Source organism: Cetorhinus maximus, chromosome 6 (genome assembly GCF_964194155.1).
Source record: "Cetorhinus maximus chromosome 6, sCetMax3.hap1.1, whole genome shotgun sequence".
Taxonomy (NCBI): Eukaryota; Metazoa; Chordata; class Chondrichthyes; order Lamniformes; family Cetorhinidae; genus Cetorhinus; species Cetorhinus maximus.
Window position 1 is genome coordinate 123528729 of NC_135884.1, and position 20013 is coordinate 123548741.

Here is a 20013-nt window from a genome sequence, read left to right on the forward strand (position 1 = left end):
CCAGCTCCTCAAGCAGCTTAACGAGCTGCTCATTAGAGGTGAGCGGGTTCCCTGTTCCCCGTCCCCCAACTCCCTTTGAAAACTGGAGCACATCCACCCAGAGGCTTTGGGGTCCACAGACACCCTCCAGGAACATGATTTTTAAATCACACCTGTAACCATTACCGACCCTACAGGTAACTGAAAACATGCTGAATTAGTCGACTTCGACCAGACAGAAGTAGGAGTATCATAATTCTACTCAGAGTCCCCAATCTAGGGAGGAAAAACAGTCCAGGGTAGCTGTTCCTTTCCAAGATCTTTCCAAATGGAAAAAGTCATGTTTGCAAGTCAAGTGAAGGCAGGATCGGACCAGGCTATGAAGCATCTGCTGTAGAACAGTCTCCCAACACACACAAGTCTAGACCAGGAATGTTGACATTTTATTTGGTCTTTACCAAAGGTAAAGGGTCGCTAGGTATGCACCATAGAGCTTCATGGTCTATATATAAAGACAAAACATCCTTAATGCTCAAGGCCTGTCCAATCTGATTTTCACACAGGTCTGTAAATGGGTGCCAAGCACTCCTGTCCCAAACAGGTGGGAGACTGCCTGAATAGGCAAACTGGGGTCGCACACCTGATTGTAAGATCTTGTTCACAATTTTTAAGAATTTTATCAATTTTCACAAAGCAGCGAGTAACCTAACCAAAGGTGTAGCAAGGGACAAAAACAAAAATAGCTGGAAAAACTCATCAGGTCTGACAGCATCTGCGGAGAGGAATACAGTTAACATTTCAAGTCCGTATGACTCTTCATCAGAACTCTCCGCAGATGCTGTCAGACCTGCTGAGTTTTTCCAGCTATTTCTGTTTTTGTTTCAGATTTCCAGCATCCACAGTATATTGCTTTTGTCTAGCAGGGGACCACTGGAGAGCACTTCAAAAATGATTGGGAACATTTCACATAAGTTTTGAGAGGCCAGGAAGAACAGTAATGCTGAGTAGATCTGCCAGCCCCCGCCCCACCTCAACAACCTCTGAACTCCCTCCCTCATTTTTGTTGGCTTGCACTAGGTTCACTCAGGAAGCCAACATATTTTCAGCCCCCTGGTTCGACGAGATAGCTGCTCGCCCTTATGGAGTACTGGGTAGCTTTTTCTAATGGAACCTGAACCTGGAAATGGTCCAGGTGCATTGTGAACGGCTCAGGCAAGAGTAGGGGATACATCGCCAACTTCATGTTCGTTTTGGACAAATGTTGTAAACTGTCCCCAAATGTTTCCACGAATTTGCATACATCTGAACCTGTGATTACTAACAGATTTATGAATTGGCTCATTAGTGGGACAGAAACATTCCTTTTCAAACCACTACACACCAGAAATTCAAAAGTGAGGACAAATCAAAGAGGTATGTGCATAAGTCAGCTAAACTGCTTCACCTTTGAAGCGAGGTAGAGCCCAAAGTGTGTAAGTTTGGATGTTGCTGTTCTAGACTTACTCAACGAAGAGCCATTTGGTCTGGGGTGGCCAAGATGTCACACCCCAGTATGAATCACTGTCTTCAGGAAAGGAAGGGACAAACCTGAGGGGGAAAAAAGTGCAACTGTAAAGCAGGATTTCTGTTTATATATGGGCACAACAGCAAAGTCTCAGCCTCCAGCTACTTTTTTGAACAAATTCGCACTGAGGGAGGAGGTATCAGCAGTTTTAGCAGGCTTAAAAGTGGATAAATCCCCAGGCCCAGATGAGATGGATCCCAGGCTGCTAAGGGAGGCAAGGGAGGAGATTGCTTGGGCTCTGACATTAATTTTCAAATCCTCTCAGGTCACAGGAGAGGTGCCAGAGGACTGGAGGGCAGCCAATGTGGTACCCTTATGCAAGAAGGATGCTAGAAATAAACCAGGAAACCACAGGCTAGTGAGTCTAACATCAGTGGTAGGGAAACCATTGGAAAAAATTATGAGGGACAGGATTAATCTCATCTTGGAGAGGCAAGGATTAATCAAGGATAGTCAGCATGGCTTTGTCAGGGGGAGATCATGTCTAACAAATTGGATTGAATTTTTCAAGTAGGTGTGTAGATGAGGGTAGAGCAGTTGATGTAGTCTACATGGACTTCAGTAAGACTTTTGACAAATGGGAGACTGGTCAAGTAGGTAAGAGCCCATGGGATCCAGGGCAATTTGGCAAATTGGATACAAAATTGGCTTAATGGCAGGAGGCAGAGGGTGATTGGCTTAATGGCAGGAAGCAGAGGGTGATGGTCAAAGGTTGTTTTTGTGACTGGAAGCCTGTGTCCAGTGGCGTACTGTATACATTAATGATCTAGACATGAATGTAGGAGTAAGTTCACAGACACAAAAATTGGTGGTGTGGTAAATAGCGAGGAGGAAAGCCTTAAACAGTGGCAAATGGAATTTCATCCTGAAAAGTGCGAGGTGATGCATTTTGGGAGGACTAACAAGGCAAGGGAATACACAATGAATGGTAGGACCCTTGGAAGTACAGAGGAATCTTGGTCCTTTAAGGCAGCAGGACAGGTTGATAAGGTGGTGGTTAAGAAGGCGTATGGGATACTTGCCTTTATTAGTTGAGGCATTGAATACAAGAGCATGGAGGTTATGATGGTGCTGTATAACACGTTAGTTAGGCCACATCTGGAGTACTGTGTACAGTTCTGGTCGCCACACCATAGGAAGGATGTGATTTCACTGGACAGGGTGCAGAGGAGATTCACCAGGATGTTGCCTGGGCTGGAGCGTTTCAGCTATGAAGAGAGACTAGATAGGCTGGGGTTGTTTTCCTTAGAGCAGAGAAGGGTGAGGGATCTTTTATATCCACCCGTGCTGACAGATCGGGCCTCAGTTCAACATCCCATGAAGTGTCAAGCTTGAGTTTTGTGCTCAAGTCCTGAGTGGGTCTTGAACCCAGGACCTTGTGACTCAGAGGCAAGAGGGCTACTAACTGAGCCACAACTGATGCTCAGACAAGGCTGAGGGGGGCATCTGACTGAAGTGTACAAAATTATGAGGGGCATAGATAGGGTAAACAGGAAGAAACTTTTCTATTTAGTAGAGGGGTCAATAACCAGGGGGCATAGAGTTAAGGTAAGAGGCAAGAGGTTTAGAGGGGATTTGAGGAAATTTTTTTTCACTCAAAGGGTGGGGGTATCTGGAACTCACTGCCTGAAAGGATGGTAGAGGCAGGAACCCTCAACATTTAACAAGTATTTAGATGAACACTTGAAACGCCATAGCATACAGGGCTACAGGCCAAGTGCTGGAAAATGGGACTAGAGCAGATAGAGACTTGATGACCAGCGCGGACACGATGGGCCAAATGGCCTCTTCCCGTGCTGTAAAGCTCTATGGCTCTATGATTCATTGTCAAGTAAACTGAAATAATTTTTAATATTTTTAGTTTGAAAGCACAACAGGAACAATAGATGGTGTTTGAAAACAAGTTGTTGAACATTGGGGCTCAGTTCTTTGAAACCCTGTATTATTTCCAAAACTTCCTTGATTAAGGTATTAAGAACATTCATCTGCTCATCACAGAGCTGCAATGAATTAACAGCCCTAAGCACAATATAAAATCATTTTTTCTGATGCCCCTCCAAAACTCTGCCACAGGCACATGCCACTGAAGTCATGTTTAATTGAAATCATTCATATTTCTTCACTGCTGCACAATGTTCCAGTGCCACAGAATGAATCATGTGAAACACCATATGGAATCATACAAAACAGAGCTTCAGTGACGCACTGAATACCCATCATGTGCACTAACTTCAAGGCGATGCAAGACTTCATCCAAGATGCCTACACTCACACTGCTTTGAGTTCTAGTACACAGCAGTCCTTTGTGAAGTCACGTTCTTAAAATAGGTGGACTCGGTTCAATGTTCTCAAAGTGATGGAGTGGAAGTCAGTTTTTATTTACAAGCACAGATGCAAACAGAAATTATGAAATTCTATCCTTTCAACTATTACTGGTCTTAAGAAAGTTGAATTAAACATATAGGCAAATAATATACAACAACTTATATTTATATGGCACCTTTAACAGAATAGAATGTCCTATGGCACTTCACAGGAGAATTATAAAACAAAATACGACACCGAGCCACATAAGTAGACATTGAGCTCAATTTTCCCCTCGGCGATTTGGGGGCGGGGCCCGCTCGCCAAGGGAAAATGACGCAGGATGACATCGGGAGGAACCCCCGACGTCATCCCGGTCCATTTAAATCTTCAGGAAGGCGGACGGATAGCGAAATCAGCTGTCCGCCCGCCGACCTGTCAATGGCCAATTAAGGCCATTGACAGGCTAATTAACCTTGTTACAGGCCCTGCCCGTCCAAGCTTAAGGCTGGTGGGCAGGCCAGGAGCCCCAGCGGGCTCCAGATTATTCATGAAACTTCATCCACTGGCAGGATGAAGTTTCATGTCCGTTTTTTAAAAATTTAATAAACTTTATGTGTTTCTTATTAACATGTCCCATCTCATGTGACATTGTGACATGAGGGGGACATGTTAATAATTTTAATATTTCTCTATTTTTGACTTTTCTTACCTGTCAGTAAACTCCCTGAGACAGCACTTTGCCTCAGTTGGGGATTCCCTCCCCCTGCCACCCACCTGCACAGGAAGCGCATAGCACTTCCTGTCGGGCAGGCCTCAATTGGCCCGCCCACTCAAAATGGCAGTGGGCCCCGTTTCGGCGATGGGGGTCGGCTGCCCGCCCGCCACTGAGCCGATGGGGCCCGCTCGCCTACCAAGGGCAAAATTCTGCCCATTAGCTCAGGGGGCCAAAAATCTGATCAAAGAGGTGGGTTTTAAGGAGCATCTTAGAGGAGGAAAGCGAGGTAGAGTGGTGGAAAGCAAGGTAGAGCGGTGGAAAGCGAGGTAGAGCAGTGGAGAAGGCCAAGGAGGGAATTCCAAAGCTTGGAGCCAAGGCAACTGAAGGGATGATCATCAATGGTAAAGCAATTAAAATTGGGGATGTGCAAGAAGCCAGAATTGAGTGAGCACAGATATCTGAGAGTTGTGGGACTTGAGGAAATTACAGAGACAGGGAGGGGACGAGGCCATGGAGGGGTTTAAAAACAAGGACTAGAATTTTAAGATTAAGATGTTGCTCGACGAAGAGCCAATGCAAGTCAGCAAATGCAAGGGGGATAAGTGAGGTGTACATGGCTCAAGTTAAGACACGGACAACAGAGTTTTGGATAGCCTCAAATTTACGGAGGATAGAATGCGGGAGAACAGCCAGGAGTGTGTTAGAATAGTCGAGTCTGGAGGTAACAAAGGCATGAATGAGGGTTTCAGCAGCAGATGAGCTGAGACAGGGACGAAGTTGAGCGATGCGACAGAGGTGGAAATTCGAGGTCTTACTGCGAACAGACTGGTTTGACTGATTTAGTCTACGATATTGCAAGGGGAGGGATGGAGTTGACAGTTGGGCAACAGAGTTTGGATCGGAGACAAAAAACAATGGCTTCAGTCTTCCTAATTTTTAAAATGGAGGAAATTCCTGTTCATCCAGTACTGGATATCAGATAAGCAGTCTGATAATTTAACAACGAGAAAAGTGGTAGTGAGGTAGGGCTGGGAGTCGTCACCATACATGTGAAAACTAACACCTTGCGTATGATGTTGCCAAGGGGCAGCATGTAGCTGAGAAACAGGAAGGGGCCAAGAATAGATTCTTGGGGGACTCCAAAGGTAACACTGCAGAAGCAGGAAAGGAAGCCAATGCAATTGATCTTCTGACTACAATTAGATAGATAAGAATGGAACCAGGTGAGAGCAGTTCCACCCAGCTGGACAACAGTAGAGAGGTGTTGGAAGAGGATGATGTGGTCAACCATGTCAAAGGCTGCAGATGAAGGATGAGGAGGGTTAGCTTACCTTTGTCACAGTTACATAAGATGTCACTTCAGACTTTGATGGTGGTTTCAGCACTGCAGCAGGGTGAAAACCTTAGTGTAGAGATTCAAACATGGAGTTCTGGGAAAGATGGGCATGGATTTAGGAGTCGACAACATGTTCAAGGACTTTGGAGAGGAAAGAGAGCTTGGAGATGGGGCGGTGTTTGCAAGGATGCGCAAAAGGAGTCAAGGGTTAGTCTTTTTGTAGAGAGGGTTGGTGACAATAGATTTGAAGATGAAGACAAAGCCTGAAGATAGAGAACCATTAACAATTTTGGCTAACATGGGGATCAGGAGGGATGGTCAGCAGTTTTTTGGCAACAGGATCGAGGCAGCAGGAGGTTGATCTCTTGGACAAGTTGTGCTCGGAGAGGGCATGAGGGGAGATAGGAGAGAAACTAGAGAAAGATATGAGCATTTTTAAAGCAGTTAAAGTAAGACTTCCTATTTACTACAGCAGAGCCAACAAAAAATTGTTTGATTCATCCAGAATTTATAGCAGCTGAAATATATTTTTCAAAGTTAATTGTTCAGTATAGGCGCAATCCAATTTTATTTGAAATGATAACCTTCCTGTCTTTTATAATATATTTCTCAGAAAAATGCAACTGGAACAGACTGATAGTGCAATTAAAATTTGTCCACACCTACCTTTAAAAATCTGCACAAAGCCCAAAATAATGATAACAGTTAGAGCCAACAGCTTGGCTGCAGCAAAGATATCTTGTACTCTCGTGGCTGCCTTTACACTGTAACAGTTCACTGCTGTCAGAAACACTGAAAGGAAGAGGAAAATGCTGTCAATATTTTAATTCTTCAAATTTCCAGAACACCCTAGATACTTCTTGAACAAGATACACATTCACAATCAATCGGTACACTGACATTGGTTCTTTGAAGACTCACTAGATAAATAAAACCTGGTAATGTGGTATTAGTCCTTTCAGGCTACAAAAGGTTTAGGCTGGATTATGGCTACCAAGGTGCTATAACCTCGAGTCAGTAAATTCGCGACTCGGCAGACCTGCCTCAATATAAGCAATTTTCACACACAGTTTGTCACTCCAAGGAGGTGGGGTGGGATTGAATCAGGCACAGAAGCAGATCCTAGGCAGCCATGGGAGTGGGTGAGTGTCAGGGTAGGCTGGTTAGAAGGCCCGCCTCAGTTCTCAGGAGCTTTGTCCCAGGTGTTTTAAAAGCTCTTAGCCCCTCTAGGCAGCCCCCCAACCCGACTAAAGAGTCGGTGGAAACCAACTGACGAAAAAATATCTGCCCCGCAGCAAAAACAAGCTGCAGGTGGCATCAAGTGTGGGACTTCAGCCCCTCACTGGGAGGAAGTCCTGCCCCCATTGGCCGGCAGCTCTTGCAGTCCCAGCATGAAGGCTCCAATGGATCCCAGAAGTAGGTAAGTCAGAGGCATTTGGTAGGGAGTGGTGGGGTTTGGGTTTTGCAGTGCAGGTGGGGAGGAAGGGGTTACTATCTTTTTGAGGGGAGGGGGGTGCCTCCGGTGTGCAAAGGGCACCACCTCCTGGAGATAAAACCCTCCCTCATCCCTTCCACCCTTTTTAGAAACTTTTTTGAAACAATGTGCTGCTTTTGCCTGCCTGTCTACACTAATCGTGTTGTGGCATAGGCAGAGTAATATTGGGGTCAACTAGCTTGTAAACAAGCATAAATGACCCTTATTTATTTATTTACATATGACGGGCAGGCTGCCAAAAGCTCCTGCATTGTGGGGTACAGCTCAGGGGTGGGTGAGAAGGTGATGTGCTAGCCACCCCTCGTATTTTATGTGCTCCTCCGCCAAAAACACACCCGGTGGGGGCCATAAAATCCAGCTCACCGAGTACAAAACCAAGGAATTTTGATGAAACTTTATGAAACAATGATTCGGCCTCAAGTGAAATACAGAGTTCAATTTTGGCTGAGGTGTCAAGAGCCAGAGGAGAAAGATTTAAGGTGTTTGGCAAAAGAATTAACGGCAACATGAAGAAAGACTTTTTTTTTTAAACGCAGCCAGTGGTTAGGATCTGGAATGCACTGCCTGAGAGTGCGGTGGAGGCAGATTCAATCATGGCTTTCAAAAGGGTATTGAATAATTATCTGGAGAGAATAAATTTGCAGAGTTACGGGGAAAGGGCGGGGGAATGGCTGGATTGTTTTTGCAGAAAGCTGGCACAAACTTGTCCAGCCGATTGTCCTCCTTCTGTCCTGTAATTATTCTAGGGGGGGTTTTTAAGAACTTAAAGAATAATTCTGTAGCAGGGCACAATGCTAGAGAGGGAGAGGAGGAGGAAAACTGTTACTTAAGCCAGCTTCTAGAATGTCGTTTACTAGATAAATATACATCCAGGGATTTCTTTGCTCTGTCTCCTTTTACTTATTATGGGCTGGTATGTTATCAGGCATTATGGCCGCAATTTTCCAACCCCACTCCCCCGCCCCTGTGGCGGGTTCCCCCGTGGCAGGACTGGCGAGCCCTTGAAATCTCCGTTCCCATCGGCAGGACCGGAAGATCCTGCCGGCCTGAGGGGCTGGAAAATTCTGGCCTATGTGTTATCTACGTAATCATTCTAACAAGAATGCACCAGACATCAGTCTGCATATTACTCCAATCTTTCTTAGGAGCCAATTCTCTCTGCAAGAAAAAAACGTTTGTGTTAAGGTTATGCAAGTTGGAAGTTTCATTGTTACTTTAGGTAACGGCTTATTTCTTTGGAGAAGTTGTTGTCCCCAAGAAATTATAAAACATCAATTTTAAACCACTCTGTATGGGCCATTGGAAACAATCTTTCTTTTTATTCATTCACGGGATGTGGGCTTTGCTGGCTAGGCCATCATTTATTGCCCATCCCTAATTGCCCTTGAGAAGGTGGTGGTGAGCTGCCTTCTTGAACCACTGCAGTCCATGTGGTGTAGATACACTCACAGTGCTGTTAGGGAGGGAGTTCCAGGATTTTGACCCAGCAACAGTGAAGGAACGGCGATATATTTCCAAGTCAGAGTTGTGAGTGGACTGGAAGGGAACATCATGGTGGTGGTGTTGCCATGTCTCTGCTGCCCTTGTCCTTCCAGATGGTAGTGGTCATGGATTTGAAAGGTGCTCTCGAAGCAGCCTTGGTGAGTTCCTGCAGTGCATCTTGTAGATGGCACACACTGCCGCCACTGTTCATTGGTGGTGGAGGCAGCGTTTGTGGAAGGGGTGCCAATCAAGCGGGCTGCTTTGTCCTGGATGGTGTCAAGTTTCTTGAGTGTTGTTGGAGCTGCACTCATCCAGGCAAGTGGAGAGTATTCCATCACATTCCTGACTTATGCCTTGCACATGGTGGACAGACTTTGGGGAGTCAGGAGGTGAGTTACTCGCTGCAAGATTCCTAGCCTCTGACCTGCTCTTGTAGCCACAATGTTTATATGGCTAGTCCAGTTCAGTTTCTGGTCAATGGTAACCCCCTCAAGAATGTTGATAGTGGGGAATTCAGGGATGGTAATGCCATTAAATGTCAAGGGGCGATGGTTAGATTCTCTCTCATTGGAGATGGTCATTGCCTGGCACTTGTGTGGCATGAATGTTGCTTGCCACTTGTCAGTCTGGATATTGTCCAGGTGTTGATGCATTTGAACATGGACTGCTTCAGTATCTGAGGAGTCACAAATGGTGAACTTTCTGGAATCATCAGCGAACATCCCCACTTCTGACCTTATTATGGAAGGAAGGTCATTAATGAAGTAGCTGAAGGTGGTTGGGCCTAGGACACTAACCTGAAGAACTCCTGCAGTGATGTCCTGGAACTGAGTTGATTGACCTCCAACAACTGCAACCATCCTCCTTTGTGCAAGGTATGACTCCAATTAGTGGAGAGTTTTCCCCCTGATTCCCATTGACTCCAGTTTTGCTAGGGCTCCTCGATGCCACACTTGGTCAAATGCTGCCTTGATGTCAAGGGCAGTCTCACCTCACCTCTGGTGTTCAGCTCTTTTGTCCATGTTTGAACTAAGGCTATAATGAGGTCAAAGGGTGAGTGACCCTGGCGGAACACAAACTGAGCGTCAGTGAACAGGTTATTGCTAAGCAAGTGCCACTTGACAGCACTGCTGATGACCCCTTCCATCACTTTACTGATGATCGAGAGTATACTGATGGGGTGGTGAATGGCCGGGTTGGATTTGTCCTGTTTTTTGTGTACAGGACATTACTGGGCAATTTTCCACATGGCCGGGTAGATGCCAGTGTTGTAGCTGTACTGGAACAGCTTGGCTCGGGGCGCGGCAAAGTTCTGGAGCACAAGTCTTCAGCACTATTGCCAGGATATTGTCCGAGCCCATCCAGTGCCTTCAGCTGTTTCTTTATATCGTGTGGAATGAATCGAATTGGCTGGGGACTTCCATCTGTGATGTTGGGGACCTACGAAGGAGGCCAAGATGGATCATCCACTCAGCACTTCTGGCTGAAGACTGCTGCGAATGCTTCAGCCTTATCTTTTGCATTGATGTGCTGGGCTCCATCATCATTGGATATTTGTGGAGCCTCCTCCTCCAGTGAGTTGTTTAATTGTCCACCACCATTCACGACTGGATGTGGCAGGATTGCAGAGCTTAGGTCTGATCCGTTGGTTGTGGAATCGCTCAGCTCTCTATCACTTGCTGCTTATGCTGTTTGGCACGCAAGCAGTCCTGTGTTGTAGCTTCACCAGGTTGACACCTCATTTTTAGGTATGCCTGGTGCTGCTCCTGGCATGCCCTCCTGCACTCTTCATTGAATCAGGGTTGATCCCTGGTTTGGTGGTAATAGTAGAATGGGGGGAAATATGCCGGGCCATGTGGTTACAGATTGCGTTCGAGTACAATGCTGCTGCTGATGGCCCACAGTGCCTCATGGATGCCCAGTCTTGAGCTGCTGGATCTGTTTGAAAACATTTAGCACGGTGGTAGTGGACTTGGTTTTAAGTTAGCTGGAAGAGGATCTGAAGTGAAGGAAAGCATACTTGGATAAAAACAACAGAATTTTAATTACAAAATCTTGGCCGCACAAGTGCAGCAATGCCACTTCAAATGAGGCATACCTAAATCATGGAAAATTTACATCAGGTTAAATAAGTAACAGAGCAGGAGAAAAATACGCTGCTTGCTGGAAAACTGAAAAACAGAAAACACTGGAAATACTTTGCAGATCTGACAGCCTCTCTGGAGAGAGAAAGAGAGTTACAGTTTCAGTTGATGATCCTTCATTAGAACTGGGAGTACTTAGAGATGTAACAGGTTTTAAGCAAAGTACGCATAAAGGGTCAGAAAGGGGAGGAAAAATCAAAATGACAAAAGTGGTGATGGAGCAAGGCAAAAAGAGAGATAATGGGACAAGTAAAGAAAAAAAAGATGTGTCTGGAGGAGGGGTAAATGGAAAATCAGAATCATCTTCAAGTGCCATTCAAAAACAAAAAATGGGAGCAGTGTTTATGGTGTAAAATTGTTGAACTCAATGTTAAGTCCAGAAGGATGTAAAGTGCTTAATCAAGAGATGAGGTACACTTCCTCGAGCTTACATTGAACATCATTGGAAAATGTAGGACAGAAACTCATGCGGATCAATTTGCATTCATTTAGAGCTTTGAATTTAGGTTGCTTGTTTTATAACAATTGTTTATTACTGTCACTACTACTATTTTATGAAAGATATTAGTGCTTCTGGGACAACATTTCATAATGCATAGAACTGAGGTCTTCTGTGCTGTCACACATGGGGAATCAAGGTCAAGTGCAGTCACCGACCTGATCGAAGTGTGTAAGATTATGAGGGGCATGGACAGGGTGGATAGGGAGCAGCTGTTCCCCTTAGTTGAAGGGTCAGTCACGAGGGGACACAAGTTCAAGGTGAGGGGCAGGAGGTTTAGGGGGTATGTGAGGAAAAACTTATTTACCCAAAGGGTGGTGATGGTCTGGAATGCGCTGCCTGGGAGGGTGATGGAGGCGGGTTGCCTCATATCCTTTAAAAAGTACCTGGATGAGCACTTGGCACGTCATAACATTCAAAGCTATGGGCAAAGTGCTGGTAAATGGGATTAGGTAGGTAGGTCAGGTGTTTCTCACATGTCGGTGCAGACTCGATGGGCCTAAGGGCCTCTTCTGCACTGTGATTCTGTGATTATCTCCTTATTTTTAGATTTATATTTTTGTATTTTATATTTAAAAATATGATGTTTACCTGGATTCCCTGTCAAAATTGTCTTTTAAAACTATGTATTATTTTATCATGAATGAAACTCTGAATGTAAACTGGTCATGCTGCAAGTACCCTATCTCAAGGCCCTATACTACCACTGGTGGCAGTGTATAATTACAGTGTGATATGTTTAAATGTGGTCATCAGAATTTGTAATCGATGTCGAAATGTAAGGATTATAAAATAGGAACTGAATTACGCATGCACACTCCAATCAAATTATCCATCACTTCACCTAAAGATTGCAATTGGTCTTGACTCCTGGGTGCATTGCCACAGGAGAGTTTAAAATCTAATTGTATTGTCTCATATTGCTTTGTTTCGAAGCCAACCAAGATATAGCTAAATAATTCTAAATTCTTGCATCTTTGCAAGATTACACTTTTTAAATTGGTGAAAGCTTGGCTCAATAATAGCACTATTGCCTCTGAATCAAGATTGGTTTGTTGCAAGGTGAGATGTAATACCTATTAAGCAGGCTGTCAGATGAAGTGTTGTAGGTAAATAGTTAAGAAGCTAAGTGCCGGAAGTAAAAACAATGGATAATTAGGCCACAAAGTACACAATGTAAAGTTGCATTGCCACCAAAATTTTAGACTTCATGCCATATTGTCTGTTATTTTAATACAAAAGAATACAACTACATTAGATAATGCAAGTACCCAGAAACCAAATTAAATCTTCAAAGCTGTTCCAAATTATCGCATTCCAATTTTATGTATTGCCTGAAATTATGGCAACATGCTTAAAATATTGGATTCTAAATGAATAAATAAACTATGAAATGAAGAGTAGAAACAAAAGTACACTTCATTTTATTAAAAAGTTTTATGCAATGGACCAATCAAGATGACCAATTTATATGAAAAAGAATTAATTTTAAAAAATGCTGGCCTCATGCCCACATCTCAAGAACAAATACATTTTTAAAAATAGAATTACTTACATTTATAGTAACAGCACGGTAAAATGCATGGTGTTACACCCTATTTATTTGCAAGTATATCTCTGTTAGTGGAGAGAGAACCAAAGTACAGGCTATCTAATGGATAAAAAAATTCTTGAGAAGGAACATGGTATTTATTATAAGTGGCCTTCTGTTCTACTAAAATGGACAGAGTGCAAAAAAAATAGAAGAAAATGCAGTCTGGTGAAAAAGTTCACTGCTGCATATGGTTGCAGAGGACTTCATATTTTTTTAACTTATACAAGCTATTCATTGCATATGTTGATTTTGTTAACCTCAACTTCACCATGCAATTTTACCATGACCTGTATGAGTAATTCTACACTAGTGTGTAAGACAGGGTTATGCTTGCATCAGACAAACCGTATGCACGCCCAAAAAATTAAATGAAGACTGATTTTGCAGCCTATTGACAAGTCTGCATAATTCCTAACAAACTAATGAAAAAGTTTTGAACAAAGCTATGATATCCACTATTATGGAAAAATTTGCTTCCTTGCTCAAAAAAGTCTGTTTTTTTATTAGTACTTTTAATAACCCTTACACTCTCCTGTTCCGACAGCTTACAACGCTGCAGAAAAAGGCCTCAATAGAGACTCAGAATAATGAATAAACTTGTTCTAGGATGCCTTTATTCTCAAATTTCAATGGCTGTAATGGCAATGCAAATTCACCTCAAGCTGATTTGTTACAGTGAAAGCACATCTTGGCTACGTGCGAAAACACCCGAATTAATTTTTTCTGATATATATACATAGTTCCAGTTGAAGCTAAATTACATTTTTACACTGTTTTCAAGCTAAATTAAAACTAGTTTTGAGCACAGAATTTCAAGAAATACTAATCCTTGTGGGTAACTGTGACTGTTAAAGCTACTTTAATCAAAATTAATCAAAATAATGCAAAATTTAATCACTTAAAATAGCAATTTTACAGTAATGTGTGTCTTATTTAAAATCGGTCTATTTCTAATGAAGTCAATCAAAATTGAAGTGGAATGCATTTATTGTTTAAAATCTTTTGTGTTACGTTATCATCATGGTTGCTTAAGACCTTGTAAACTAAGTTCTTATGACTCTTATCCAAAGTGTACAGGTTCAAAATAAGTATTTAACAGTATTTCATCTTTGCACATTTTGGTTCCTTGGCCTTCATAATGCATCTGTAATAGTCAGAAATAGCTGTAATTCTGTAAGGTATTAAGAATGTCTCCTGCTATCTTCTTTTATGGAATATGGGAAATGAAGAAAATTACATGGGAAAATGTGAAATTAAAGCTGTGGGCCCAATGTTAACTCTGTGCAAGTGTGTGGTTTTGAGTGGGTTAAAATCTTGCCCATGTGTTTCTCCAAATAAATCAATATGGTATTAGAAAGGGTTAATCGTACAGAGCTAGTGAGGTTTCCTCCTTCACTTATTTTGCAAACATTATAATCTTATTGCAACTCGTGGTTTCATGAGAAATTCCCTTCTCAGAATTGTATCAATCTATAATAGACTTCATTTTTGTGGACTCAACTTTATGAAGATACATGAAGGAATATGGCCATTTTTGGTCTCCTTACTATGAAGATAATAACCATGTATTATAGATGAAGTTCATCTATAATAGCATAATTTACAATTGCAATGTAAACTTCCAGCTCAAGCATAATAATTATGCAGTTGCTGTTCACAATATGGAAAACATAAAGATATATGCTTTAAATTTCATTCATAGACAGGCTTGTCTAATAAACCCTTCATCATTGATGCCCTGGGGTTAAGGAGGAGAACAGAGGCTACTGCCGGATGGGAGGAGCCGTAAAATCCTAGCCTAAGGTATTTATGTGTCATCCTTATATTGATATTGAATTGAAATTTTGTAGTGAAGTGCAAGAAGTTCACTCTGATATGGAAGTGGTATATATCATTGACAGTTACAGTTGAGAATTGAAATCATAGCAAACTAAAGAGTACATTTATTCAGCTATTTATTACCAACTGACATGCAGAGGTAGTTTATGGTTTTAGGGCTGGATCAAAGTCCAGATGTGGCTGACTTGACACAGCACAGCCATGACAAGATTCTCCAATGTCACATTGCCATTTGTATCAAAATTGCATTGCAATCAAGAATTTTTGAGTTAAGTGACTAAATTATCTGCAGTTTGGCTGAGTCCTGATATACATAATTAGCCAACCTCAAACAGATCGAGTAGCAGAGGATGGTCGGCACATCCTGTTCCCAGCTCCCTCACTGCTAGATGTAGTAACAAGTGTTACATTGTATCAGAAATTAATGTAATATACTATGATGCTCCTAGAATGATTTAGCACGGGAACCAAATGCCATTTTTTTGATGAGATGCCAAACCAAGGCCCTATCTTCATCCTCAGGAGGATGTCAAAGGTCCTAGTGCACTTGGAAGAAAAATGGCAGGCTTCTCATTGTGTCCTGACCAACTTTCATTCCAATATTAATAAAACAGATAATATGATCATTTGTCTCACTGCTGTCGGTGGGATTTTGCTGTCTACAAAATGCTGTGTTTCCCTACATTACAATCACACTTCAAAAGTATGTAATTGACTGTGAAGTGCTTTTGTATATCCTGAAGTTGTGAAAGGCACGATAAAAATCCAGGTTCTTCTTTTTGCTATGTATTGGAGCGTACTGATGATTTTATTTCTCCCTATTGCGTTCAAACATACAGCAAACAAAAACAATATCTTGCTTTCTCTCCTGCCATGAGAAGTAGTTATCTGATACTCCTCTAAACTGAGGCAAAACACCACGTGAGATACTGGACAACTCACTAGTTCAAAGACTCTAGCAAACTAACTTCTGTAACCTCGGAGAGTAGATGATGCATTAGTAAATAATGTAAAAGAGAAGCTATACTATAAATAAAAGAGAAACTATACTAAAGGACCAAAGAACTTGATAAATTTAGAGAAGTTGTCAGTGTTTAACAAACAGAAAAAAGAAAAATAGATTACAGCAAAAGTTCAACTATTAAGTGAATCTCAGGTCCTACCACATAAAATCAAGGGTATAAAGTATTCTAATGTAAAGGTGCATAGATATTGAATTAAAGCAGTGTAATAATTTATACATAACCAAACTCAAGGGCAGGGTTTGAATAACAGAAAAATCCCTGACTGTTTCCTCTGACCTGGGAGTTGCTGCATGGCAACTTCAGTGCAGAATTAAGATAGCTTCACATTAAAGAACATATTAGTTTAGTTCTTTTTATTGTATGTTGCTTGACAATAAAGTTTAGTTCCCTTTATTGTATACTGCTGACAATAAAAAGCTTTTACTACAGCATTGGTAGAAGTAGAATGTACAGCTTCTGCTAAAGAAGCTGTCTGTGCTTCACCCCCCCTAGCCCTTACCCCAATAACCTACCAAATTTAATTGCTTAGACTCACAATGACACCTGGGCAAGGTCTCACAGCATTCCTGGTGACTATGGAACTGTAATGGAATAAGCAATTTCTGCCCAACGAAGCTCAGGGGCATAATTTACATAAATGATTCTGACTTTCCTTCTTATGTCTATCTGATTTTCTGCTCCAGCAGCTTAATACCTTGCTGAGATTTGAGGCCACGTTTTAAAAACTGATTTTAAATTATCTCAGAGTGTGATTTGCACCTGTTCTGAATCCATGCTACACATTAGTGTGACAATAACCTAACAATGTTCTTGGATACTTTTTCTCTCTTCAGGTACCACGCCCTTAAAGGGCATCAGCAACCATGGACTTCCCTGTATTGGGCTATGGTTATGCTAGGCAAGTTGGTGCAGTGGTTTGCTATTGTCTTCTGTGGCATTTTTGGAAAGATCTACAAGTTGATACTCAACTTGTTCGGCCACATTATGAATGCATTTTCTCCTCCGTGAACCCACAGCTTCTGGCTCCGAGACAGGGACATTGCCCACTGCGCCAAAAGATCACCCTCTCTTGGATACTATTGAAATCAATTACTCAGTATATATCATGCAGTGCCCCCTGGTTACAGAAGGCCTCAAGTGTATTGGCAAACCAGAGTGTAGGCAAGGAAAGTATGACAAAAAAATCTTATTTCATATACCGGTATCCTATCTTTGAGCTGGGTCATGTGGAAAATAATAGGGAGCGAGTGTAATCTGGTTTGGGTTCTCAGCTCTCGCTGGCAAAGAGCAACCGTTCACATCAGAAAGTCAAACACTCACTGGCCTAGAAAACTAACTGACGAGATTCATTTGATGGTTTGCCGTTGTGAATAAGGAGAAGGAACAAATGTGGAAACACAGTCATATGTTTAAATGGCAGAAATGAAACAGGAAGAGATCACTCGGCACGTTGGTCCGGTGTAACACGTGCTGGCAAACACTAGCAATAAAGCAGCACCATAAAAAATAATCAATAAGCTCAAGCCGACCTGCAGTTTTGGAAAGGGGAAGTTTTGTAAAAGAAAAAACCCACAATAACGCGCAGTAAACATCATGGTTTAGTAAATGTGCAATTTAACGGCATTGTATTGCTTGCGTTATTTTAAGCAGGTCAATCAAAATTACAAGTGAAAATGTTCAATGCTGATTTAAAAATAAATTAACTTTGTAAGCCATTGCGAATGGCTAAAAGAAAACGCTGAGTGCCCCCCTCTCCCTGCTCAATTCCCGAGTGACAGGCTCCCCTCTCCCTGCCCAATTCCCGAGTGACAGGCTCCCCTCTCCCTGCCCCATTCCCGGGTGACAGGTTCCCCTCTCCTTGCCCAATTCCCCAGTGACAGGCTCCCCTCTCCCTGCCCCATTCCCGAGTGACAGGTTCCCCTCTCCTTGCCCAATTCCCGAGTGACAGGCTCCCCTCTCCCTGCCCCATTCCCGAGTGACAGGCTCCCCTCTCCTTGCCCAATTCCCGAGTGACAGGCTCCCCTCTCTCTGCCCCATTCCCGGGTGACAGGCTCCCCTCTCCCTGCCCCATTCCCGAGTGACAGGCTCCCCTCTCTCTGCCCCATTCCCGAGTGACAGGTTCCCCTCTCTCTGCCCCATTCCCGAGTGACAGGCTCCCCTCTCCTTGCCCAATTCCCGAGTGACAGGCTCCCCTCTCCCTGCCCAATTCCCGAGTGACAGGTTCCCCTCTCCCTGCCCCAATTCCCGGGTGACAGGCTCCCCTCTCCCTGCCCCATTCCCGGGAGACAGGTTCCCCTCTCCCTGCCCAATTCCCGGGTGACAGGCTCCCCTCTCCCTGCCCCATTCCCGGGGGACAGGCTCCCCTCTCCCTGCCCCAATCCCGGGAGACAGGTTCCCCTCTCCCTGCCCCATTCCCGGGTGACAGGCTCCCCTCTCCCTGCCCCATTCCCGGGGGACAGGCTCCCCTCTCCCTGCCCCATTCCCGGGGGACAGGCTCCCCTCTCCCTGCCCCATTCCCGGGGGACAGGCTCCCCTCTCCCTCCCCCATTCCCGGGGGACAAGCTCCCCTCTCCCTGCCCCAATTCCCGGGTGACGGGAAAGGGGTTGAGTGTAGGTGAAGTGTGAGGAGATGGAGCTGCCGCTGCTGCTGCCCCGATACTCACAGATGCACATACAAGCCACCAGCTTGGCTCCGCTCTCGGGCACGGCACAGTCGGGGAAGGCGGGTTTGATGATGTACGTGGCGAAGACCAGCGCCACGATGTACTGCGAGCTGGGCCGGATGATGAGCAGCTCGATCCAGAGCTTGAGGAAAGCCATGACCGAGCCGTACACCTCGAGGATGTAGGCGTAGTCGCCTCCCGACTTGACGATGGTGGTGCCCAGCTCGGCGTAGCAGAGCGCCCCGATGGTGGAGAAGACGCCGCACACCGCCCAGATGATGAGGGAGAAGCCCACCGAGCCCGCCTCGCGCACCACCCCGGTGGGGGTGATGAAGATGCCCGAGCCGATGATGGTGCCCACGATGATGGCCACGCCGCTCCGCAGGGTGATGGTCCGCTTCAGCGCGACGCCCGAGTCCGCCTGGCGCTCCCGGCCGCCCGCGGGCAGCCCCGGCTCCCCGTTCACGCTGGCCGTCAGCATGCTCTCCTTCAGCTGACCATCCTCTTCCTCCTGCTCCCGCAGCGCGCCCGAGCCCCTCTTCTTCAGGTTGGCCATGGGAGTCAGTCTGAGGCGCAGTGGCCGGTCCTCTGAAGAAATGACAAAAAAAAAAATTTTCACTCGGTCCCTTTTATTTTGTTTCCTTTAATTTTTTTTTTGGGGTGGGGGGCGGCAGTGCTGCTTTTGTCCCGCTAAAGCCGGTGGCGGTAGCTGCTGTCCTTCTACAAACTGAACGCGATTCCCCCCGCCCCACTTCGCTTGCTCGCTATTTGAGTCCAATTGGGAACGCGTAACCGCCTCCCCCCGCGCCCCCGCGCGCGCCCCTTCAGAGCGTCACGCTCGCATCCCATCCATTCATCTCACCGGTAAGGACATCCTTGAATGATGCAACAACTCACTCCACAATCTTGGGGTGCCTCGCTAGGAGTCGCTCTGCAAGAAAAACCCAAGTCGTGTTTTTTTTTCGCTCTGAAGCTGAAGAAAATGTAAAATAAAAAGTGCAATTGTACGCGTAAAAAAAAAATACAACATTTGACTTTGAGACACAAATTATGCATAAAAAAAATCTACACCCTGGGTCAGAAATCGTTGGGGATCTTGCATCATTCAAATGACATATTACTGGCAAAAAAAACGCCATTTTGGTAGATTAAAAATTGAGAGTAAATGTTGCATCATTCAGGATGCACTGGTGAGATGAATGCTATGAGGTCCAATTCTTTGCAAATTAATGAAATTAATTGTGAAATTCCTGGATTTGTGCTGTTACTAAAGAAGACTCCTGCTACAACTATGAAGGGCCAGTAATTAATGGCCTGAATTTTGCACTGCTAATCAGCGTGAAACTGACATTATTCACTGTCATTACTCCC

General features: G+C 44.2%; 1 protein-coding gene across 1 annotated transcript in view; it reads right to left on the minus strand.

The window, feature by feature from the left end:
• The window catches only part of slc7a5 (solute carrier family 7 member 5), an 86455-nt gene extending 67126 nt beyond the window's left edge, over nt 1-19329 (minus strand). The window contains exons 1-2 of the mRNA XM_078544432.1: nt 18643-19329; nt 6568-6693 (exon numbers count right to left, since the gene is read on the minus strand). Of these exons, the coding sequence (XP_078400558.1) occupies nt 6568-6693; nt 18643-19198 (682 nt within the window). The 5' untranslated portion in view covers nt 19199-19329. The remainder of the gene's footprint in view (nt 1-6567; nt 6694-18642) is intronic.
• Between the last annotated feature and the right edge of the window lie 684 nt (nt 19330-20013).